Source organism: Orcinus orca, chromosome 3, assembly GCF_937001465.1.
Source record: "Orcinus orca chromosome 3, mOrcOrc1.1, whole genome shotgun sequence".
NCBI classification, from domain to species: Eukaryota; Metazoa; Chordata; class Mammalia; order Artiodactyla; family Delphinidae; genus Orcinus; species Orcinus orca.
This window is the reverse complement of record NC_064561.1, coordinates 2,050,249-2,075,038: the sequence shown is the minus strand read 5'-3', so window position 1 is coordinate 2,075,038 and position 24,790 is coordinate 2,050,249. Positions and strand designations below refer to the sequence as shown.

The 24,790-nt window shown below is 61.8% G+C and overlaps 1 protein-coding gene across 7 annotated transcripts in view; it reads right to left on the bottom strand.

Moving 5' to 3' along the window:
• Positions 1 to 1,137: 1,137 nt before the first annotated feature.
• The window catches only part of PIP5K1C (phosphatidylinositol-4-phosphate 5-kinase type 1 gamma), a 60,059-nt gene continuing 36,406 nt past the window's right edge, over positions 1,138 to 24,790 (bottom strand). For 3 of the 7 annotated variants that reach the window (XR_007476543.1, XR_007476544.1, XR_007476545.1), the window contains exons 6-18: positions 22,654 to 22,806; positions 21,055 to 21,354; positions 20,109 to 20,314; positions 18,321 to 18,404; positions 17,038 to 17,086; positions 15,078 to 15,162; positions 13,262 to 13,423; positions 12,320 to 12,458; positions 12,197 to 12,229; positions 10,934 to 11,038; positions 8,340 to 8,439; positions 4,207 to 6,920; positions 1,138 to 3,911 (exon numbers count right to left, since the gene is read on the bottom strand). Coding sequence is in view for 4 of the 7 variants with exons in the window: in XM_049708107.1 (XP_049564064.1) it covers positions 7,920 to 8,439; positions 10,934 to 11,038; positions 12,197 to 12,229; positions 12,320 to 12,458; positions 13,262 to 13,423; positions 15,078 to 15,162; positions 17,038 to 17,086; positions 18,321 to 18,404; positions 20,109 to 20,314; positions 21,055 to 21,354; positions 22,654 to 22,806 (1,836 nt within the window). In the remaining 3 variants the exon portion in view is untranslated. The other 4 variants (XM_049708108.1, XM_004286329.4, XM_033417469.2 and 1 more) reach the window with 4 other exon arrangements.

The window sequence follows — 24,790 nt, the reverse complement described above, 5'->3', positions numbered from 1 at the left end:
TCTCTGTGAGAATCACCATCATGCTTCACCACCCGCCAATAATACCTATGTGTTTCAGGGGTTAAGGTAAAAAAACAAAACTTGGATAACTCAAGTTCCCCGTTAACCCATTTTATAGGGGGGGAAACTGAGGCTCAGAGAGTGAAAGTCACTGTAACACTCCCGCTCTCAATGAGGCAGTGCAGAGCTGGGATTTGAACTTGGTGGTCCAGCTTTGTCCTCTGGGTGCTGGCGAACCGTAAGAGGGCTTTGAGCAGGGAGGGATGAAAGGGGTCGTTAGGTGGGGTCCCTTCAGGGCAGGCAGGCAGGGGCAAGACTGGAGGGGCAAGAATGGAAGCCCGGAGATCTGAAGGACCCCGAAGTCCCGAAGTCCTGCCCTGAGCTCTCCCAGCCCACCCCAGAGAATGGCACTTAATACTTTAAATGTTTATCCTATAACACAACTTCCTAACACCACCCTAGATGCTAGCTTTGTATGCTCTGCTTGGTGCCGAGGTGGCGGTGGTGGCGCAAAGGGAACCCTTGATGACTGCCTGTCATGGGATGTGGGTTGTCCTGGTGATTTTCCCGATGCAGATGCATCCTTGAGCTTATCTGGATACTCATCTCTGAATGTAAGGTGAGCACATTCTCGATCGCCTAGTCTTGTGTATAAACAAGCCAAGCCGTATGCGTCTGGGATTAAAACTGGGTTTTCCAAGGGCTTGTTTACAGACAGGATCTTATTTTCAATGCAGTGTTTCTCAAATTGGGAGTCCGGGAGAAATATTTTCCCCTTAAAAGGGGTCCACGCATTACTCAACTTGAGAGACTCTGGCAGAACAAATACAAACTCCGGGGAGTGTTTGTTCCTTCCAGCTGGGTTGCACTGATGTGAGCTTTTAAGTTTATCCGAGCTGAACTGGAACTCACTACTATTAAGGCATTCGGGTCCGTTGTTATTTAATTATTTTGATTCTTACTAAGGTTTCTTTGTGCTCTCCTTCAAAGTCAGTCCTTAAACTCCCCCTCAGACCATCGGAACGCACAGAGAGACAAAGAGGTGGCTAATGCTTATTACCCGATTTATTAGAGAGATCTCTTCCAAGTAAAAAGGGGGGGGGATGGCGGGGCTGGGGGGTGGGGTCCCGGGGCTGCATATGAGTGTTACAGGGCCAGCAGTGGCTGCGGTTACAGAGGCGCCCATGGCTCTGGGTTTGAGCGGGATGGCGTCCTGTGCCCGAGGAGGCTGTGCCCCGGATTGTCACACACCAGACCATGGGGGCTGAGCACACGGAACCCCCGGTGAGAATTAAGACACACAAGGTTTGCAGTTTCGTTGTGTTTGGAAATCAGTTCGGCCATAAAAACGGGGTTGGGATGGGGACAGGCGATGCAACTGAACCACCAGAGAAGGTGGCCAAGGGTGCTCGTCCCGGAGTGGGGACCGAGGGGCTGCGGCGACAGTACCATGGCAGGGGGCCCCAGTGGGACGGGAGTATTGCACTGAGCCAGGTGGTGGAGGGAGAGGGCGAGAGGAGGCAGAGGCCAGAGGCCAGCAGGGGACACACCGGAGGTTCCACCTTGTCAGTCTCAGAACACGCCTTTCATTTGTACACTCATGCCCACGTTCGCAGTGACAGCAGCCGTCAGGGACTAGCTGCGACAGAACCAGGACATCGCCACAAAGGAGTCGACAGACTTCCATCCTGGGGCGGGGTGGGGGCGACAGCTGGCTGGGTCCAGGGCCCTCCTTGCTGGGGGTCTGGGGAAGGCCGCGAGTTCACTACACGTGATAAATAAGGTCCTGCCTTCCTACCCTTGCCCTGACCATAAGCACATGCCTCCCATCGGCCCAGTCCGCAGACCACTTTGTATCCGTGTGACAGTTCTCTGAAAAAGGGACAAAGAATGCAACTAACACAAAGGGGGTCTTCAAAGGGGTGTTCATGACTTAGCACAAAAATGAAAACGTCTTGATCACCAGAAGGTTTGCAAATTTCTCCAAGTCAGCATCGGACTGATGCATTTGTTCCGTGGTTCACTCAGGAAAGCCTGAGGGGCCCAGCTCCTGCAGCTCGAGGTGGCTAAGGGCACCCTGGACGTGGGGCCCGATGCTCTGGTGGTCCCCACGGGACACAGTGTCTCTGTGTGCGGCCTCTGGGGGCCTGGGCGGGGACTCCGGTCGGCTTTTGGGCGACTCAGCAGTCCCTGTTCGTCCCCTTCAGACCTCTGCCCACTCAGCCCGCCTCCCCCTGGGCAGGACGGGGCAGGCACTGAAGAGGGCGCCCGTGTGAAGTCCAGGCGAGGACGTTCTGGAGTCTGGACACACCTTCCGTGGACAGGAGGGGAGGACGCTGTTTTGCTTCTAGTCCAGGACACTGCAGGCTTGTTCGGACAGGTCCTCTTCCCAGAGCTGCTTCGTGCTGAAGTGTCCCTGGCGGCCCTGCGCGGGGAGAGCCCCCAGGGCGCAGCCCGGTTCTCCAGGGAGGAGAGGTGCAGCTAGACACCAGGTTCTGGCCAGGTGCACGAAGCAGGCTGTGCCGGGGACGCGAGGAGGGGGCCCGCCGAGCACGAAGACAGCAGTGTACGCAGTTTGCAATGGACTCAAAAAATCAAATTCCTGGGTCGGTGGGTTCTCCAGCTGTCTCAGGCTCCACCAGGGAGGCAAAGGTGGGGAGAAATTTTCCCAGAAGGTGCAACTTCCACTCCACGCTAGCTCCCAGCTCCTCCCATGCAGGGCAGGGCGGGCCAGGGGAAACCATCCCTGTTGTGTCCCTCTCCAGAGGCGGGAGAGACCCTGCAAAGCTGCCAGCTCCAGCAGCCTGCTGTGGACACAGCAGGGGCCCCTGGCGGCTGACCTGTGGGGCTCTGGGCCCAGCAGTGGTTGCCCTGCTGAAGATGACCATCCAAAAAAAAAAAAAATTTGTTTTTCACCAAGAATTTCTTCTCCTGTCCTTCAATCGGCACAGGTGCCCCCACCATTAAAAAGAAAGAGGATGCCCACGTCAGTCCTCTTACTCAAGGGGGTCTGGTCCTCTAGGCCGGGCACCTGACTGTGGGGCTCTGCTCCAGGACACGGCTCTCGGGAAGTCCCGTGGGCTGAGGGCCCGGCCGCCTCCTCCCAGCTTGGTCCGTCTTCTGGAGGAGAGGTAAGCCCACGGCCCTGAGTTCCATTGAGAGGGGGCGGCCGTACGTCCACATGGAGGTTCTAATCACGCCTGGTGATTCCTGCTCAAGGTCACCGGGGAGGTGGGAAACAGATGCTGAGAGATGGCAGGGGTGACAGGGTGGAGAGCGCCCCCAGCCACCGCCCGGCCACCCTCAAGGACTGTGTCCGGCTCTTGGCCCAAAACCCTGAGCCAAGAGCACCTGGCAGGCGCGATGGGAGGCCTCCAGAGGCGCCCTGGGGACCCGGCGGCCCTTCCATCCCAGGGGCCCGTCCATCCTGGCCAGGACTTGGAATGGATTCCACTGGGGTGCAGGTCCCCAGAGCCTAGGGCCTGGTTCCCTCAGCAAGACACATGCAAGCACAGCAAAGAACCAGAAGTGCAGTGGAATGGAGTTTTTTCTTTTCCATTGTGTGGTGGTTTTGTGTTTTTTTTGGCCTTTTTCTTTTTCTAAAAAAACACACATGTGTGCTGCCATGTCTGTGCAAAGAATAAGGGCCCCAAATAAATACATGATCGGAAACTCAGGAGGGTTCACAGTATCAGGCATAGGGAGCTGACAGGGAGCTGGGGCCAGGTGAGTCGCCTGGATTGGGATCGCTGCAGCCCGAGCGTCCGCGCCGTCGAGGGGAGGGCGAGGGTGAGGGCCGGCGGCCAGGCGGGCGTCTCCCGAGCTCTGGGCTGAGCAGGTGGGCAGCACCTCCAGGGAGCAGCCGGGGCAGCAGCAGACACTCGGCTCCATCAGTGCCTGCATAGGAATTACTGAAGAGGCAGGGGGCGGGTGAGGCCATGTTGGGCCGGGGCCAGACCCACACCCGCCGGGCCTCCCCTGGCCGGGTCGGGCCCCACAGCTGATGCCGAGGGCCAGGGACCCCAGGAGCCATGAGGGCTGGACACAGGCCCCCGCACGGTAGAGCCCGGCTGCCCCTCCCACCCTGGGCCTCAGTTTCCCTGTCAGTCCCGGGGTGCCTGGAGGCCAGGCTCTCAGGCCCTCCTTGGCCAAGGCCACAGGCCTGAGCCCCGAGTGGGCCCGGCTGGCCAGCCGCGGCGCACTTACTGTGTCGCTCTCGCCGTCGGAGGCGGGGTGGGCCTGCGTGCTATAGTGAAGCGGGGAGTACACCCAGCTCCTCTCATCGGTGGGCTGGAGGGCAGGCGGGCAGCACGTGCGGGAAGGGCGCAGAAGAAGAGCAAGGTGCGAGGAGGTGCGACAGAGGCGACAGGAAGGAAGGAAGAAACAGAAATAAAAGAGGGGGCCCCCGAGGCGGCACGGGTGGGCGGCTCAGCCCCCGCTGCCCTCTCCCTGACGGGGACCTGCCCCAACCCGGATGGCCCTCGGGCTCGGCGGGGCGGGGGGCCGGGCCTCTGGGGCTGAGTGGCCAGAGAGCGGTGGGGCGGGCAGCAGGAAGCGGTGAGTGGTGGGGGGGTGTCAAGGCAGGGCCGGCACAGCAGGAGGCGGGGAGGGTGGGCGGGGCTTGGTTTGCTCTGCTGTCCCCCACCCCCCCACCCCCCGCCATGGCACCCTGACCTCCAGCCTAGCCCGGCAGCACCCTGGAGACCCTCTGCTGGGGGCCCTGAGTGGTGGCGACGGGGGCGGCCCATTTCCTGACCCGGGAAGCCTTTCAGCACCGGCACACACAGGTTTGCTCAGGAGAGACCCAGGCAGGCGCCACCCAGAGAGCAAGCAGCAGAGGCCTCCCCGCCCCGCTCCAAGAGCCCGGGGTCACCTTCCTGGGGAGGGGGCGCAGCGGAGCCCAAGTTCCGGCCTGGGGACAGGCAGAGCGGGGACTGGCCGCCGAGGGGCCACAGGATGGTCTTCCTCCAGCTGCGTCTGGGGTGGGGTCCCAGTCTGGGTCCCACTGCGGGGAGGACATACATTCCTCCGGCCCCCTCGTCCCTCCCAGGTCTGCTCTCACCACCAGAACATTCTTGGGGCTCCCCCGGCCGCCTTCTGTTCTCTCTTCCTTCAACGTCCCCCACAGCCTGTGACCTCCACCCCTGCCGCCAGAGAACACACCTGTCCTGGCCGCGTCCCCCTGGGCGTCCCACGGCCCCTAAGCCCACGATGGCACCCCAAGACCCACCCCTCCTCGGCGGGGTTGGGGCACCACCAGCAACCAGCTTCTGCCCTGCTGCCCTCGGGGCCCGCCGGCCGCCTCTCCACCCCACCACCCCACCATCCCCGCAGCTCACAGGCCGTCCCGGTACCCGTGTGGGCCCAGGTCGTGCACCCACGAGAACCGTGTCCACCTATGGAGGGGTTCGCACAAAGCATCTGGGGCAGCAGGGCGAGACCCCAGCTCGGGCCCTGCTCATTCCTTCAGGGGGTCACAAAGCAATAACCCCCCTGGCCCCCTGCCCACCTGGGAGCCCGGGGGGCGGGGCCGGGCCCGTCTGGGGCCACAGCAGGCCCTGACACTGGGGTGGCTGCCCTGCTGGGCTCAGAGTGGGGATGACACAGGGGTCCCGCAGGGAACCCCGTGAAGAGCCGGCCCTGGGTGACCCACGTAAGTTGGGCCAAGGGCACGCCTGCCCCGCACGGCGGGCCTCGGGGTCCAGCCTTCCTCTTGCCGCTTCCTCTCCTCCCGTCGGCCTCCAGGCTCCTGCCTCTTCGGTGCTCCAGCCAAGACCGCCCTTCCTCTTCTGCCTCCCCACACCCTACGCGCTTCTCAGAAGTCCGTGTCAACCCCCCTCCAGGCAGCCTCTGCCACAGCACCCCACCCCATGGCCCTTGCACGCCACGTGTACCCGACTCTGGGACCATCTCTGGGGAGCGGCATCCCTGGCTGGACCGAGCATGGTGGGAGGGATGTGGAAGCAGTCTCCCTTTTTCAGGCTCGCCCGGCAGCGCCCGACACCCAGTGACGCTCAGAGGGGCTGCTGACGGGGCTGGAGTGTGGTCTCCAAGAGGCCTCATCTTGAGAACACAAAGTCTCGCTTTAGGCCTTTGCCTTGTCCTGCCCGTTTGAGTGCTGTGTGCCTCTAGGAGGTTACTTGGCCTCTCTGGGCCCCCATTTATTGCTCACAATGACAATAACAAGTACTAACGATGCCACCGCTACACAATATCCCCATAGCATTCCAGGCACGCTGGGTGGATAAGCGTTTATTAGACACACAGGTGCCTGAAGCTTGGGATCCAGATTGTGTCTACCCTGTACTCTCAGGGGCTCCCTGGAGAGCCAGGGACTCGGTGTCTCCATCTGTGAAATGGGTATGGAGGCACCAGCTCCTTTCTCCTGCAATTAAGGGCTTGGCTTTGCAGTCCCGCTGCTGACTCATGACGCTACCCCCTTCAGGGGACAGACACCCCGTGGGAGCCGTCAGCAGTGAGGTCTGAACAAGTGGGAGCAGGGCACCTGGCACGTCCCTGACCCGGGAGGGTGGGAAAAGGGGCAAGGGCGGCCAGGGGATGGGGGTCAGATGCAGACCCTGCCACAGCCAGGCCAGCCCCTGGAGCCCCAGCTGTGTGCCCGCAGGCCCAGTGATGCCCACCTCAGAGGGGAGTAAGCAACGTCCCCATGGGATGCCTGCAGCACAGAGCCCCACACGGGCCAGCGCGGCTGACCTCAGCCACAGTGACATTTTCCCCAAGTCCCTTCTCAGAGGAAGAGGAACAGCCAGGACCTGTGGCTCCCTGTTGCCCACGGCGCGGGGCGGGGCTGGGCTCCCTGGAGGCCTGCCACGGTCACTTACAGTCCCTGAGGAGCTCAGCGTCACGGCCCGCAGTCGGCGATGCCGGGGAGAGTAAATCCAGTACCTCCCATCGGTGAACTGGGCGGGCCGGGCGGGCGGGGGAGGAAGCAAACAGAGGACAGGATGAAGTGACAGGATGAGGCCACAGGGATCTGGCAGGTGGTCAGGCAGGGAGGGCGCCGGGAGGGGCAGGTGAGCCGCTGGCCAAGCAGGAGGTGCGGGCAGGGGTCCCACTGGCTTCCTTCTCTGCTGCGCGGGGCCTGGCCGCCCACTCGGGGATTTCGGAACCCTGACGCACACGACAGGACACGGCCCCAGGGGCCACCTCCCCCAGATCCAGAGAGCGGGAAGCAACCAGCCCCGGCAGGAGCTGACGGCAGGTGGGGGGACACACAGGGTGCACTTGGTACCCTCCAGGCCAGGCAGGGCCGTGCCCTGGCAGCACTGGCTCGGGGACCGAGAGCAGGGAGGCCGGTGTTAGTTACGAAGCAGCGATGCCAGCGGGAGGGCCAAGCTCACCCAAACAGGCCCCAAGGCCCAGCGCCGGGCAGGGGGCAGGCCCCGGCTCATTTTCCTGGGGCAGGGTCAGGGGTCAGAAGTGAAAATGAAGGTCCGGGAAGAGGATGGGCGGCTGGGCGCGTGTCTGGCCCTCTCTTTTGTAACTGGGACCATGTGATCCCTGAGCAGGGCCACCCAAGGGAGATGGCTCCAGGACCCACTATCGGGGGCTCCCTGGCCCCCGGGCACCCACTTCACCCAGGCTCCTGGTTCAGCTCCCTGCCCGCCCATAGGAGGTGTGTGGGGAAGGAGACCCCCAGCTCTGGAGAGAGGTCCCGGGTCCCCGGGGCAGGGCCCCTTCCTACTCTGACGGACGCCACCTTGTCCAGGAGCAGCTGTGCATCCTCATCCTGTGAAGTCGGCAGTGTGGAGCCCACCTGCCCCTCTCGGCGGGGCCCTGGCCTCCCTGAGCACGGAGCCCACCCTCCGCACCCACCACCCAGAGAGAGAAGGTGCGCGTCATGCCAGCCCACCACGGCCAGCCTGGGCTGCCCCGGGACCCAGGGCCTGGGCCTCCCCTCAGGCCAGCGGGGCCGAGCACTTGAGGACTCCAGATGTTTCCCGGGGCACCGCTGAAGACAGGGCCTTGGCTCGTGACCAGATGTGGTCATGAGGCCTGGGCCGGAGGGCCTGGGCTGGATGGTGAGGGACGGGGGTGCTCCCCAACACCTGAGTGTGAGCGTGCTGGCCGGGCACGTGGCCCTGAGTGTTGAAAGGTGAGCACACACGTGTGCCTGAGTGTGAGTGCACGTGCAGGTGTGCACAGGCGCCTTGAATGTGCGACGTGTCAGCACGAGCCTGTGAGGGAGCAGTGTGCGCGTGTGCGAACGGGTGTGGGTGTAAGCACACGTGGGTTCGTACAGGCACGTGCGTGTGTGTGCACGTGTGAGCACAAGTGGTGGAGGGTCCGGCGACGGGAGGGATCCCGGGAGGACTTACAAAGTAGATGTCTGTGGTGGGCGCGTCCTCCTCGTCTGAGGCCTGGCTGGCAGTTTCCACTTCGACGGCAGCAGAGGCACAGGCCGGGGATGACCCCTCCCTGGGGACACGGGGAAGACACGGGAGTCCTGGCTGGGGGTGCTCTGGACAGCCCGCGCCTTCTCCAGCCCACACCCCAGGACCCTCCCTGCTCCGCACCGTCCCTGCGACTGCAGGGATGCATCCTGTCTGACACGTTCTAGTTCCCGCACAAAACAAACAGAACACCCCCAAGCACTGCTGCAGCCCAGGGAACAATGTGCCCACCCCCGAGCAGGCGGGCCCTTCCCCCTCTATTTGCTCAGCTTCACGCCTGTGGGCAGATCCCCGCCTCACCACTCACTTGCTGGGCAGCCATGAGGACCACGTTCTTTCTCGGAACCTCAGTTTCCTCGTCTGTAAAGTGGGGACACATGGCACCTACCCCCGAGGGGCCAGAACCTCTTTCTCCTCTTTTCTGAGCACTTACTAGGTGCCAGGCCTGTCTGAGGGCCTTGTGTGAATGAACCCACCAAACTTCCACTCGGGAAGGGGCGATGCTGCTGCTGTCCTGTGTTACAGATGAGGAAACTGAGGCTCAGAGTGAAGGTGAGGAACGTGCCCGAGGCCTTGGCTGGCGACCATGTGACTGGTGACTAAATTTCACCTCCTGGATGAAATGACGAGTTCTGAGAAGAAAGAGCACCTGTAACCGTGCAGAACTGGTTCTCCAGTCACGTTTGAGGGCAACTTGTTTTGTGGGGCAAAGACTGAATGACATTTCCCACCGCGACACTTCAGTTAATGGCAAAAAAGCTGACAGTGGCAGGAACTGGTGCGTGTGTGTGAAATAATAGCAAAGTGCACCTGGGAACGTGTGCTGGGAGTGCTAAGTAAAGTCTCTAGAAATAGAACAGAAATTCTAAAAAGTATATAAAGCAAAAATTATGGGAAAGGCAAGAAGAACTGGATAAGGCAATTACAGAATTAAACAGCCCAAACAGATAAGAGGCAAGTAAGGACATAAAGGAACCGATGACACCAATCAAGACACTGGACAGAAAAGGCTTGTAGAGAACTTTCCATCTTTTCACAGAGAAGACACTTTTCTCCCAAGTGTCCACGGACACTTAAAAAGGGAATTTTGGGGACTTCCCTGGTGGTGCAGTGGTGAAGAATCTGCCTGCCAATGCAGGGGACACGGGTTCGAGCCCTAGTCCAGGAATATTCCACATGCCGTGGAGCAACTAAGCCCGTACGCCGCAACTACTAGGCCTGCTCTCTACAGCCCGAGAGCCACAACTACTGAGCCCGCCTGCCACAACTACTGAAGCCTGCATGCCTAGAGCCCGTGCTCCGCAACAAAGAGAAGCCACTGCAATGAGAAGCCCGCACACCACAACGAAGAGTAGCCCCCGCTCACTGCAATTAGAGAAAGCCCGCGCTCAGCAACAAAGACCCAACCCAGCCAAAAAAAAAAAAAAAAAAAAAATAGCGTAATTTTTTGGCTGCATTGAGCAGCATGCGGGATCTCAGTTCCCCGACCAGGGATCGAACCCCTGCCCCCTGTAGTGGAAGCGCTGAGTCTTAACCACCAGGGAATTCCCCAAAGCGTAGACTTTTTTAGGCCATTTTCTTCAGCTCGAAACCTAATAAAGTTAGAAGTACCAAAAAGGTAAACAAAAAATCTTAAACACTTGAGAGACACCCCTAAAAAGCCTTAGTCCAGGGTCTCCCCCTCAGCACTGCTGACATCGGGCAGGTCATTCTCTGCTGGGGGCCATCCTGGGCGCTGTGGGGTGTGGAGCAGCGTCCCTGGCTTCCACCATGATGCTAAGAGTACCCCCGGTCATGACCACCAAAGATGTTCCCAGACACTGCCCACTCTCCCCTGAGGGCAAAATCACTCTCAAGTGGTTGAAAGCCACTATCTTAATTCAAAGAGGAAATAAGAAAAAAATCACTAACCATGCACATGTGAGTCAGTATAAAAGAACTGCTTCACGTCAAAACCCACGGGACACCGCAAAAGCAGTACTCAGAGAAAACTACATAGCCTTAAGGGCCTCATTATTAAAGAAAAAAAGGAATTTAAGCACTGGAAGAAAGAAACAAGTGAGAAAACAAACCAGAAGCAGCTAGAAAGAAGTCATTACTAGTGAGTTACAGTGAATGAAATAAAAACAAAACACAACAGGGGAAAAGGTAACTAAGTCCCCAACTGGTTCTTTGAAAAGTTTGTAAGTTGCTGTCTCGCAAGCCCCAGCAAAGCTAAGAGGGCGAAGAGAGGAAGGGTGGGAGGGAAAGTAACCTCAGATGACAGGGCAGCTCTGAGCCCTGGAGGAGGCGACCCTTCCCTAAGTGCAAGACCCCCGCTGCTCCCGGCTTCACGTTCTCCCTTCCCCCCCATGCCCCACGCCCCGGAAGCCCCATTCCCGCCCCCAGCTTGCGGACTACTTTTCCCAGCCTGCCCAGCGGACAGCTGGCCACGTGACCACGCTCGACCAATGGGGCCAGAGCAGAACTGGAATGCAGGAACCAGGTAACGGGACCGCAGGGACTCGAGGGCCACTCACCCCGCATCTTCCTCTTTGGGGACCACGATTTCCACGCTGCACGCGGGCTCCACCTGCACCGTGATCTGCTGCAGGTCCTCCTCCGCATGCGCCTCCTCCTGGGGCCTGGAGGCAATGGGAAGCCGCGCCTCAGTTTCCCTCCTCACCCCCCCCCACACACCCCCAGGAGCACCAGCCGAGCTCCAGGCCGGTGCCAATTTCCAGTCCCGGTAACAAGCTGGTAGCCTCCACGAGGTGCTGTCTCCACGCACCATCAGACCAGGGCCCTGAGCCAGCCCAGCTCGCACCTGGTCCCTCTGGCTGTCATGCCCACCTGGGGGCTGCAAGAGTCCACCTGGGGCTATCCTGTGACTCTGGCACCAGCAGAGGCATAATGAGTGAATGGTGGCCTGGATCCCGCCCACCCCCTGGGGGCAGCTAGGCACCTGCCTGGGGCCTGGACTAGGGGGTGAGGTAGTTCTGGGGTTCCAGGCTGAGACCCGTGGTGCAGGTGGGTCAGAACATTGCAGCATCCAGACGTGCAGAATCTCTGGATGGCAACACCAGGGAGCAAAATGGTGGCTGACATCAGAGCAGGTAGCTGGACAGAGGGGGATGCACTTTGCACCAAAGATGTTTTGTACCATGACTTTTTTTTCAACTGGCAGGAATTATCCCAAAAAAACTAATTACAGAAATGCCCTCTTCACTGCAGTCCTGTTACAAGATGAAACAACTGGGAACAGCCCAAGTGTCCATGGCCCATTAGAGGGACGGCAACCAGCACATGCTCCACCTGCTCAGACAGGTGACCTTCTGCTGGTAGGTGACAGAGTAAGGGGCAGTGTGCCGCCCAGAGTGCACGCTGGTCAAAATGTGAGGAGAGACAGGCCCGAACGTGTGTCTGCTTGTATATTCACAAATATCTCCGGAAAGAGACAAAAACTCCGTCCGGGGGTTGCTCCCAGAAAGGGGAGCAGGCATGGGGCAGGGGGAAACATCTTAACTATTTTCCTTTTTGTATCTCTTAGAATAAAAATATTAATAAAAAGAGAAAGAAGAACCAACAGGCACGTGTGGGAGCAGGGTCCTCTGGGCAGCCAGGTGGGAGACAGACACAGAATCACCTGAGATATCCTATGCGGTCTAGAGCCTGACTTGAATCTGTGCCCGGAAAGCAGTGGTCAGAGACGAAGGGCTCTGGGTGGGGAAAGCGGGGGATGGACTGGGGCGGGCGGGCGGGCGGGGGAGAGAAAGAGGGAGAGGGCTGGGGTCTCAGCTCACCGGCCATCCTGTCCGGAGGACTGCGTGCGCCGCCTGCAGAGAGACCACAAGGAGGTGGGAGAAGTGGGGCGAGGCCCTGCCCACGCACAGGCCCCCGCGGAGGGACACGTTTGGTCTGCTCACCTGTACCGCGGCTGCTCTGATGTCTCCGAGGGGGACCGCTCTGGGATGGAGAGGGACGTGGAGGACAGGGTCGTGGCGATGGAGGCGGTGGTGGCCTCCTCGAAAGAAGGCGGTGTGCAGGGCAGGAGGTCTGGCCGGCCTGTGGCGAGGAGTGGGTGGGCACTTGCGCGGGCCTGGGAGGCCTCTGGGCTCCACCTACAACTCGGCTCACCCTCTACCACCCATGCCCCCTACTCCCACCTGCCACCCCACACTGTCGTCCCTGCCAGCTTTAAGCGGGCAGATGTGCTCCAATTTCCCCCTGGCATAAGACCTTCCAGTAGCTTCCCACTGCTCTCAAACTGAAATCCGAACCCCTCCCTTCGGCCCCCAGGGGGTCCTGCTCCACAGGCCTCACCTGCCCTCTCCCCCCTCCCGCTCTGCTCCAGACATACAGGCTCCTTGCTGTGCCTCCCACACAACAGGCTAGGCCAGGTCACACCCCAGGGCCTCTTGCACAGGCAGCTTCTCCCTTCCTTGATGCTCTTCCACCAGCCCCTCCCTGCCTGGAATCTCTGACCCAGGGGACGGGAGGGACCTTCCAGAACATCAGGCCCAACCCCATCAAGTACTTCATCCCTCCAGGTCTCTGTGCACCTCTGATGTGAAGGGAGCCTGTCACCTCTGGGGCGTGGGTTGCGGGGGGTGGGGGTGGGGGTGGGCGGGGAGGCAAAGTCTATGCTCAACCTTCACTGTGGCTCTTCCGGGGGCCCCGTCCCAGCTGCTCCCCACTTCCCAGCTGGGTTCCAGTCACCGCCCCTTCCCATCCAGGCTAGGCCCAGCTGCAGGGGCTGCTTCCTCCTGTTGGACTGCTGCTGTTGCTCCCTGAACCCCTCCCTTCCCAGCCCCCCAGGGACGACGCCTTGACCCAGGGGCCCCCTTATCTCCCAACCGCCTGCTCACCTTCATCCTCCAGCGTGGGGTAGCTGCGGGCCCCCCGCAGGTCGTACTGCGCGTCCTCCCGCTCGCTGGGGATCTGGCTGGCCGAGAAGGCGGCGGTGGGCCCCAGGGGCTTGACGGCCAGCAAGGCACCGCGGCCCTTCTTGGACGGCGAGGACTTGAGGGCTGCAGAGGAAGGGCGGTTGGTGCTTGGGTGGCAGCACCGAGGCCGGGCCCTGCAGCCCCCTGTGCCTCCGTTGTACAAAAGCCTGGCTGCCACCCCCCCACCCCGCCCCACCTCCAGCCTGTCCCCCAGTGCTCTTCACTCTTGGTGGAGAAAGCCTGCCCTGCTTTCCACCCGGCTTGCCTCGGGAGGTGCCAGGAGCCCCAGGTACCTGTCCTGACCGTCAAGAGAGATGGGACGAGCCCCCGGGGATCCAGCACTCCCACCCCGGCCCCCAGAAACAGCAGCAGACCAGCAGCTACCAACATCTGCCACGCACTCTGGGGCCTCACCCACTGTGTCGCAGCCCACCCGGCCACGGCCCCGCCGCTGACATGGAAGTCAAGGCCTGGGACAGTGGGGCTCAGCACCAAGGGTCTGGCTCCCATGCAGGCTGCAATGGCCTGGGGAACGCAGCTCAGCTCTCGGGGCCCCCAAGTCCTTGTCTGCAACATCAGGGTCAGGGGAGGCGGGTAAACCCCGAGACGCCCTCTGCGCCCCGTCAGGACCTGTCACCACCCTCTCCCAGCGGGCCCTGTGACCTCTGCCCCCAGCATGGCGAGCTTAGCTCCCGCATACAGTAGGCGCTCGGTTTGCCTTAGGTACAGCCATCCAGTCCCTGGAGGCCGGCACTCCCTGGACCACAGCACCCTGAGAAGGTTCCAGGAAGAGATGTACTGGTAAAGGTTAACAACCGGCTCTCTGGGGACAGAGGCTGGGTTTGTGGTATTTGCCGATTTCCATGGTGTAAACGGTCCCTCCACAGTCAACCTCAGCGTACAACTAGATGTCACAGAACGTGGAGCTGTGCCGAGAGCCAGCTGCAGGTGACCGGCGCTGGCTCATGGCCCGCACACATCTGGCCCAGGCAGTGAGAGCAGCCCCCCAACTGAGAGCCAGACACTGGGCCTGCCCCTTCCCACTGCCTGCGTGGAGCCCCCATGGAGTGCAAGGCCTGGACAGTAAGGCGCACACCAAGACCACCCCCACGCCCACAGACGCTTACTGAGCACCTACTGTGTGCCAGGCCCCGAGCTGGACACTGGGGACGTGGAGTGACCAGAGTGAACAAGCACCCTGCCTTTTGGGGGTAAGTGAGGGGTTGGGGGGGCCGACGACAGACATGTAGGGAGAAAGACCCCTTCAGGCCCCATGTGGGGTCCGGCCTGGGGTGCACCAGGGTCTGTGACTCTGGAGGCCCAGCACGGACATGGGACCTCCAGAGGCCACCATGGGCCATGGCCACCACGATTGCCCTGCGCCCTCCCCGACGACGCCCAGTTGGGCTGATGACTGGCCGGCTTCCGTGTGGCAAGGTCCCGTTTCCTTGGCAACGGTGCTTCCCCACTGATCGCGTGCGTAAACACACCTCCCCCTCCTGGCTCTGTACAGATGGGGAAACTGAGGTGCGGAGGGGGCATCACTTGCTCAAGGCTGCGCGGGAAGGAGAGGACTGGGACTGGGCGGGCGCCACCCCCACTGCCCTGTGCCCTGGACCAGGTCCCCGCCTGAGGCCCAAGGCTGGCTGAACACAGGACCAGCGCTCCAGGTTTACCCTGCCCTTGATCTTCCGCCCTCTTCCCTCCACGCCCCCACCCAGAGGGCCTGGGCACTCACAGGAGTTCTTCCGGAAGACCGTGTTGCTCATGAACTTGAAGAAGCGCTCGGCGTAGAAGCTGGGTCGGTGCACAGAGATGGTGTCCTGGGAAGGGAAGTAGGGGCCCGAGGGCAGGCAGGTGTGAGCGCTGTGGCCCCATGGAGGCTCCCGTGTCGGGGGCGGGATGTAGCCTCTGTGGGGAGGGGACCCAAGGAGCAGGTAGGGACAGGGAAGCAGGAAGGTGGTTTCCTAATAATCGCATCTGTAATTTTAACTTTTTGAACCATGTTTCAAAGAGGTAAACAGGTAAGTATCAAAATCAAGAAACCGGAAAGAATCTCTAAAGCAAGGGTAGGGGAGAGCACGGCCCGTGCCTGCTTCGAAAGCTGGGTTGCAGGCCTGTCCCTGTGGCTGAGGGAGGCTGGTGTCCTCGGTGCAGGCAGGCCCGGCGTCCTGCAGTCAGGTGGGGGCGGCCCTGGCCACGCACTGCTCCTCATCTGTGCCACGCGGAGACTGGAGGCTGCCGGCCTCGCCAGGATGTAGGGACGTGAGGCAGGGAGCCCGGCACACGGTCGGGGCGCGATACGGGCTGGGCCCCTGGACGGACACCCTTGCTGTCCCTGGGATCCAGTCTCCTCGCCCGCTATGGCACGGTCTCCCTAGCACTGCTGACAGCAGGCCGGTCGTTCTCTGGGGGCCGTCCTGGGCACTATGGGGTGTGGAGCAGCATCCCCGGTCCCCACCCACTCGATGCCAGGAGCCCCCCAGTGTGACCGCCACAGATGTCCCCTGACACCGCCCGGTGTCCTCCCCCGGCTGTAACATAACAGAACCCATCTGGACATGTGGCCTCCCACAATGAATGCTGCACTCTATCCTTGCCTGCGTGGAGGCGTGGCCACATGGCCACATGACCACGTTCTGGCCGATGGCTGGCGAGCTGAGATGAGCTGAGATAACGGAAGAGTCTCTCCGCCCTGAGAGGAAGGGCGCCCCTCCCTCCGGCTGGGGCCAGGGGCTGAGGACAACGCCTGGGGGTGTGCAGCAACACACAGGAAGAACCTGGCCCCCAACACTGAGGGCCATCCTACTGGCCCCAGGATGCTCACACCTGGACGGTTACTTCCATCGACATTTGAGGCTCCTGGGGAGTCGACCCAAATCCTCTGATGGGGGTTGCGGCCGCCCAGCTGTAACCTGGACCTTCTCAGCGCTTATTCCGGAAGGTCCCCCAGACCCTCCAAATGCTGAGTGGTGGGCGGGCTAGTTAGGATGCTGGATTTTACAGACTGCAGGCACACACACAGCCCTTAGCACTTGAGTGAGAGCTGGCCTGCGGGGGGCGGGGGGGCCCATGGGAGGAGAGGCCTCCGCCTGAGGGTCCACAGCTGGACCAGGGGTGTGCAGGCTGCCTCGGGCCCACAGGCAGGCTCTGTTTAGCCCCAACTCTTGGTCCTCACAGTCTTTTACATTCTGAAGTAATTCACTGCAAGTGTTCACGGGTTGGCTGCGCTCACAGGAAAACATGAATTTCAAGCTTTTCTCAAATAACTGAGCCGGTCCATCTAAGCAGGCCCCACCCCCATGGGGCAGCAGGGGTCAGAGTTGTGCAGTATTGCCCCCAGGGTGCAGCTGGGGCCCAAGACGCCCTCCACATCACACGTTCCCAGAATGCTCTCTGCCTGGCCGGCCCCTGACTCTCCGGGTCAGCCTGTCCTTGGGAATCCTTCCCACTCAGCTCGGGGCCCCCCGACCCGCTCCAGGAAGCCTTCGTGTACCGCTCACGGATGGCTCGGACCCCTCGTTGAGGATCCTGCAGCTGCCTTGCTTCCTCATCTCAGCCCTGACCCCTTGGCCCATGACTGTGGCTCCAGAAAGGGGGACGCATCTCTCAGCTCTTTAGCACCTGTGCCTGGCCCAGGGAGACGGTCAGTGCGTTTGTGGACGGATGGACGGAATGAACGAACAAACGATGCTCACCCCATCATGGACGAGAGCCTTCCAGGTGTGTTCCAGCTTCTTGATGAACCTGCAGAGAAGAAAACGCCCAGAACGTCAGCCAAACCTGCAGGTCCAGGGGTTCTCTTCTGGGCAAGCCCATTCCAGGGGACACTGTTGATATCTAGGGACGTTTGTGGTTAGCACGGGTGGGAGTGTTCCTGGCATCAAGGGGGTAGAGGAGTCCTGGTCTAGAGCAATGAGGCCACCTGTTGCATCAGCCAGAGGCCACCTCCCCTTTCCTGCCCCCTTGACTGCCCCCCCCACCTGCTGGCTGCTCCCACCACATTCTCTGGGGGTGGCAGTGGAAAGGTCGTGGTACATAGCCCCCCGTGGGGGACAGAGCCCACCCTTCCTCTCTCCCACGGGCCAGGCTGAGCCCGGCCCCTCGCTGCTGGAGTGAGCGCCCTGCACCATGACCCCCAGCTAGGCCCCGCCTGACACCGGGGCTGGGGAGAATGTTGCCTCCTCCAGGCAGCCTTCCTGGACACCTCTAGGCTGCAGGGGGAAGGAGCCCCTCCCTTGGCACACACCTCCGCCTCAGGGTGAGCTCCCCTCGCCCCACCCGGGGCCTCTGCAGAAACCCTGGAGCTGCCTGCTCCTGCTCCAAACGGGAGGGAGACGCCTGCAGGGGGTGGGGTCAGCCCTCAGGAGAGGAAACAGGCTGCAAACATCAGCCGTCTGATGGGCAAGAGGTGACCAGCAGGCAGAGGAGTCACCCAACGCCAAGTGGAGTTCCCGGCATGGGGTGGGGTGTGGACGGGAAAGGGGGACCGCCACGGCCACAACCTGCCTGTCACGCCTGGACTGTGTGTAACTCCTTCGATAAAAAACTAACAAGAGACGCTCACTGCTGTAAGCGTGCAAAGCACAAGGCACGGGTAACGGAGCTGCCCGTCACCCAAGAGCGTCTGGTTCCTTCGGCTACACCACGCTCGTGTCCACACTCGAGACCACACAGCACACGGCATCGGCTGTGAGCATTTATTTCTGGAAGTGTAGGAACCTTCCAGAGATGTTGCGCTTCCCAGCCACAGGGTGTTTCCGTCTTGCTCTGTTCCGCCCAGCACTTGGCACACGGCAGGGCCCACAGTCAGTCAGCTGGCGACAGCTCACCCACCACCCAGCCCTGCACTGGCCCTGACCGGGCTCTCACTGGGGAGTGGGGAGACAGGGTGGGGGCAGGCACCCACCCGTGGGACCGCAGGCTGGAGGGGGCACGGGCTCCCACCTGGAGGACCACAGGATGGGGGGCGGGCACCCACCTGTAGGACTGCAGGATGTCGATGATACCAATGTGTAGCAGAAGCCGCTCCCCGCGGCCGTTCACAGCGGGGATCCCGCCCATCCTGGGGAAAGGGGTCGAGAGTATCAGCACCTGCAGAGCTGCCTCAGGGGCAGGCCTGCCTGTCAGGGGCACAGGTTGGAGGTGGCCTGGAGCCCCGAGCCTGGGGCCCTGGGCCTGGTCTGGGACTTGCAGGGACAGAGATGGAGGGAGACGCAGGCAGGACTGATGGGGCCTGGGGCTTGAGGATCCACACGCTCCCTGTAGATGGCAGCCTGGCTGGACCCTCAGAGGGGGTCCAGGCACCTGGGAACCCCACCCTGGTGAGGGGTCGAGCAGCTCTTCCGGCCAGCTCACCAAGTCAAAGCTGGAGGCCACAGGGTGCAGAGGAGTCCCGGCCATGAGACCCAGATGTGCGCACACCCACACGTGCACATGCGGAACTTGCACACACACGTAGGCACGCATACACATGCCCGCATGTGCACGTGCAGGCTCCCGGGCAGGACCAGGCTTCCAGGTGCAACCTGGAGAGTTAATGGCCTCATGCAGCCCCGGGCTGAGCCTGCCCCGCGCACTTAGCGAGGTTGCACGATGCAGCAGCTGTCCTGCAGTCATTAGGGCCCCAGAGGCTCTGCCAGCCACACTCCACACCCGAGCTCACCTGCACGCCCTGCCATCTCGCCTGGCCTGGCACCAACCCTACGAACGCCACACGGCTGAGCTCCGGGCCAGCTCGTGTCCTCCCAGCCTCAGCCCAGTCAGAGCCCTTCAGCTGGCGGCCCAGTGTGGTGGCCAGGCCGGGGTCAAGCCTCGGCCCGTCCCCCAGCTGGCTGTTGCACCCTGACGGCTAGCCCCACCTCTGAGCCTCCTTTTCCCAGCTGAAGACATGGGGATGCCACCCTCCTCCTCCAGGGCCCCCTACCCCCCAAGGACTGAACAGGGTCCGGAAATGGAGGGTGCCGCCAGTTCCCGGCATGGTCAATGCCTGGTGATGAGGGGACAATCGTGACACCTGTCCACAGCAGCCGTTTCCATCTGGGGCGACTGTCCTCAGGGGACAGTGATGCTGTCTGGGGACATGTGTGGTTGTCACGACTGGAGGGCAGGGATGCTGCTCCACCCACCACAGTGCTCAGGACGCCCCAGAGAAAGTGACCCGACCCTGAACGTGAGAAGCACAGGGTGGGTGGTAGGGATACTCTGTGAGTATGTCAGCGACCGCGCCCAAGCCCCCAGGGCAGGACCAGGTCGGCCAGGTGGTGGGTGGGGTCAGGGGACGCACTCCTCTCTGGACCCGGTCACCCCTCACTGCCGCCTGGCATCGCCAGGGAAGGACCGTTCTCAGCCCTGCCCCCGGTGGGTCCCGGGTTTGGTATCTTCCACCTTCTCCGGGGCCGTCTTTCAACACTTCTCCAGCTTTGCTGCCTACGGTGGCGCTTTAACCCACCCTGGGGCCCAGCGGGAGGGAAGGGGATCTGTGCTTCCCACAGGGATGGCCAATGACCTCCATCTACTGACTGACTGATCTGGACGCCCTGGTCAGAACACCTGGCCGCAGCTGTGTGTCTGCCGTCCACCCCTCGGGGCACGGGGGGCTGGGGGATGGGTAGGCGCTGCTGTCCGCTTGACAAACCAGGAACAGGCCAGACCCTGGACTCGGTCGTATCCCTCTCACCTTCCTCACGACTCCCCCCGCCCGCTTCTCGCCTGGCAAGGGGGCCGGGGCAGAGATGAGAACGGGAAGCCCCCGAGCCCCGCCACCTACGTGTCGTCCGTCTCGATGGCCTCCCCGCGCGCGGCCCCGCCCTGGATGGACTCCATGGCCGTGGAGTAGAGCGCCTTCTGGCCCAGCGGCCGCTTCTCGTCAGCGGTGCTCTGGGCGCCCTCGGCCTGCCGCTCACGCTCCTGCTGGTCGATGTTGTGCACGCCCAGGAGCAGGCTGTAGTCCATGATCTTGAAGCTCTCCAGCACCTGTGGGGCCGGGGGTCAGGGGGAGGCGCCAGCTGCCCCCCAACCCCCACACCCCACCCCCATCTGGGTCTGTGTCCACTCAGTCCCCACAGCCAGGTGGGAGGCCCCATCCTCATCCCACTGGGGACCCCAGCGGTGGGCCTGGGGCACAGCTTCTGACTCGAGGCCAGGCCGCCCTGGCCCTGGTTCAGGAGCCCGGTTCTCTGGTCACCACTCCTGCTGCAGGCCCCAAGGTGCAGCCCAGGACAGGGACACCCGGGCCCTGGGGGGTGGGCTCTTGAAAGCCGTGGGGCCCTGAGGTGTCTGGTGGTTTTCTGGGGAGGGGTCTGGGAGCCGGGGTGCAGAGGGGACCCTGGAGGACCCAGGCCTGGCCTGAGCCCTGCCAGGCCTCCGTATCCTCGCCTCTGAGGCCGAAGGGGGCGCGGGCAGACTGCAGTTGCAAGGCCTGCGAAGGGCCTGGCGAGTTTTCTTTTTTCCTAAGAAGCACCTGCCCACGGAGGGCAGCTTGGAGCCCGCACAAGCCTGATCTGAGGTGCACTGTACGGTGAGGGCCCTCCCTGAAAACACCAGGCTGCTCCTGGGGCTTTGTTTCGGCAGCAGGAACGCAGCCTGAGGTGGGGCTGGGGCAGGGAGGGAGCGCGTATCTCGAGCTCACACTGCGTCCCCACGTTACAGGTGGGAAAATCGGGTCTCAGAGACGGAGGCCCCGTAATCACGGCCCCGGCCAGGCCCCTCCTCACCAGGCAGTCGCGCTGCAGCGTCTTGACGAGCGCGGAGAAGGTGTCGGCGTCGAGCATGAGCCCCTCAGGCATGTCCTGGATGAAGTCCAAGTCTTTGTAGGTGGGGATGCTCTTTTCCTTCTCCTTCTTGCTGGCCCGCCGCTTGTACGTGGAGCCCTTGAGGTCGAACTTGAGGTGCATCCTGACCACGCGCGGCAGCACGTTGTTCATCACCACCACGCGTATGTTCTTCCCGCCCGACTGCACACAGTACAGTCCGTAGAACTTGGGCAGCAGCGTCCGTGGGTTCTGGTTGAGGTTCTGGGGAGGAGAGGGTCACTGGAGATGACGCCGGGAGCTGTGCCCGCAGCCTGCACGGCACCCTGTCTGCCCCACAGATCTCAGGCCAGAGGCCACCTCCTCAGGAAGCCCACCCTGACCACCTCTCCCAGGCTCGTCCCTCTCTCCGCGCCCCCAGCACCCTGACTGTACAGCCAGCCAGATGAGTTCCCCATCACCCCACCTGGAAGAGCCAGGAGGATCTGTTTCTACAGAGTCAGGCCCAGCGAGAGACAGCCTTTCCATAAAGGGCCCCAGGGGATGCTGCCGAGGTGTCTGGGCCTGGCTTCCCACCAGGTCAGACCCAGGTGTCCCACCTCCCCAGCCCAAACTAGGGGGATGGCGGGCACGGCCTCCAGGCGTGTCCAGGGCAGGGGTCAGCAAACTCCGGCCCGAGGGCCAAATCCAGGCCACTTGTCTTTGTACAGTCGGGAGCTAAGAATGGTTTTACATTGTTAAAAAAATAAAAGGAAAACAGTGTCCTGTGACATGCGAACATTACGTAAAGTGCTCACGTCAGTGTCCAGAAGAGAAGCTTTACTGGCACTCGGCCATGGCTACTGGCTCTCGCCTCGTCTGAGGCAGCTCTCTCGCTGCCACGGCAGAGCTGAGCCGTGGAGACAGAGGCTGTCACTCACAAAGCTGAAAATGTTTACTGTCTGGCTCTTTACAGAAGAAGTTTGCTGACCCCGTGAGCTAGGGGAGCTGGGGGTCTCACCCAAGATCATACGCGGCTGGGGTGGGTGGTGCACCCCACAGGGAGAGATGGGTCACGACCTGTGCAGAGCTGCCCGGGGCCTCTGCCCCTGCCCACATCTGTGTGTGTATCAGGACCCCCGCTACTGCAGGCCAGCAAGTCTGAGGCTCCTGCTCCCACCCCCGCCCAGTGGCCCAAATGCCAGCTGGCAGCCAGGCCCACCTCCCCAGCGCCTCTCTGAGTCACCGGCTGTTGAGACACGAGGCGCGAAGCCATGATTTCTAGGACCCGTGACTCAGGGCAGTGGGCTGGGGGGATGGCCAACAGGGCTCAGATGGCTGTTCCTGCTTGCCACGTGAGGGGGTCCTGCGGGTGGGGCTCAGTGACCCAGGACGGCCTGCCTGGAGGGGATGGTGCCCAGGGTGGGTGGTGCCAGGGTGTGTGTTGGGGGAGGGAGATGCCGGTGCCCGGGGGTGGGGGGTAGTGCTGGTGTGGGGGGACTAGTGCCCACGGCTCCTCGGGCAGAGGGAGGAGGAGGGTGTGAGGTCGGGGGCGCTGGGGCTGGAGGGGCACGGCGCTCCCACCATGTAGTAGCCGGGCAGCAGCTTCTGCAGGAACTCGGCCTCCTTGTGCATCACCGTCTTGATGATGAACTCATCGTCGCTGGTGACGTAGAACAGGGAGCCGCTGGCACCAGGGTTGGACAGCTCGATGAGCGGCTCATTGCACAACGAGTACTGAAAAGGGGGGCAGCGAGTGGGCGGGGCGCTCACCAACCCCCACCCCCCCGGGGGCCCAGGGGCTGGCAGGCAACCCCGAAACTGGCCACCGTCAGCTCCATTTTACAGACAAGGCCACTGAGGCTTGGAGCGGGGGACGGTCTCGCCCAAGGCCACACAGCAAGGATTTGAGCCCGGGCTAAGCCTGCAGCCTCAGTGCTGACCCACTAGAGTGTGTTCCCTCTCCTGTGAGGGACAGACACCTGGCCATATGGGGAGCCGACACACCTGGCCACGACTTGCCTCCCAGCCTCCCTGCAGCTACGAAGGTCAGCTCTGACCCGTGAGCCGTAAGCACAGGCTGCCGCGTGGGACTTGGGAGAGGCTCTCTAAACGGGTGGCAGGAGCTGGCGCACCTCCTGTCTGCACCCCTCTCTCCTCCCCACCTGGAACCCCGCAGCCGCACTGGACCACGTGGTGACCTTGGGGGTGGAAGCCCAGCACCGGGAACAGCAAAAACAGAAGCTGCGTGCCTGGTGAGCAGCCCCACCCCGGCCCCCCGGACACCCTGGCCCCTCCCACCTCTCTTCCCCACCTCCTAGTCCCTGACACCCACGTTCCACCTCCGCGATCACTGCCCATCGTCCCCGCGCACCCCCTCCGCACCATTAGATGGTAAGTTCTAGGGAGACAAGGATATCTACATGATTTGTTCACATAACAAAAGGGGTTCCCAGCACATACTTCAGTGCCTGGCACAGAGTAGATGCTCAATTGTTAAGCAAATGAATGAAAAGCAAGGCCTGCAGGCCTTTTCAGCTGAGTCAATGAAGTACTTTTTGGAGTTGAGGCTGTCTGGGTCAGGTTTTCTGTCTCTTGCACCCCCCAAATCCTAATTGAGTACCGCTGGTATACACAGCGTGGAGGACGGGCCCCCTTTCCTATCCACAGAGAAAAGCAGGGAGACAGACACAGGACCCCACTGCCCTAGGCCCAGCTCCTGGATACAACTACACCTGACGCCACAGCTGCCCCTGGATGTTCAGGCCCCTAAGCCAAAGGCTACCCTGTGTCCACAAGCACTAGGTGTGGGGGTGCTCACAGCCGGAGCCCACTGACAGCCAACCCTGGATCCCACCCGCCATCACCCCTTCCGAGCACGGAGCAGGACTGCACTGCCTGGCTTCTCTGGGGTGGGGTGACGCTGTCTGACAAGCACTGGCCAGTGAGCTGTGAGCACAAGTGGTGGGTCATCCCCAGGTTGGAAGATGTAAATGCTGCTGTGTGCCTTCCAGAACTCTCCCTCTGCCTCGGAGGCCAGACGTTTGGGGTGGGAGCTGCTTCGTCAGCCTAGTGTGCCAGTGATGAGCACAGCCCCTAGTCAACCCAGGGCGGACACAGAGTGTGAGCAAGAAACACACCACTGTCATTTTAGGCCACACGGATGCAGGGGTCTGTTTCTTACCCAGCATAATCTGCTCCGTGCTGACTGATACATGCTGTTCCCAGTGCTCCTGTTTCTCACGTATTACTGACTCTCAGGAGCACCAGCAGAGGCAGACTCAGGTCCAAAGGAGGAGAGGGGCCTTCCTCAGTCCCTTGACCAAAAGCCAACTGCTACTTTCTCAGTACTACCTGACACCCAAGCATATTTCCATGCACCCCCTGGTCTGCTGGTGCCTGACCTCAGCCTTGAGAGGTAGGAGCCGGCAGTTTTATTGCCCCCACTCAGTGTGATGGAGGCAGAAGCCAGCTCATACGGCAGTCAGCACAGTCAGGATATGCCAGCTAACAAGCAGCCCCCAGACAGCACTCACAGTGCGTCTGCTGTGGGTCAGCTGGGGCTGTGTTCTTCGCTGTCACTCAGGGGCCCAGGCGGGGGCCACCCCAAGTGAGGCACTAACACTTCCGGCATCTCTCCTGGAGTGGTGGGGGGACAGTCAGTCCAGCCCAGTCTTAGCACCGGGGACACAGCAGTAAACAAAACAGTCCAAATCCTTGG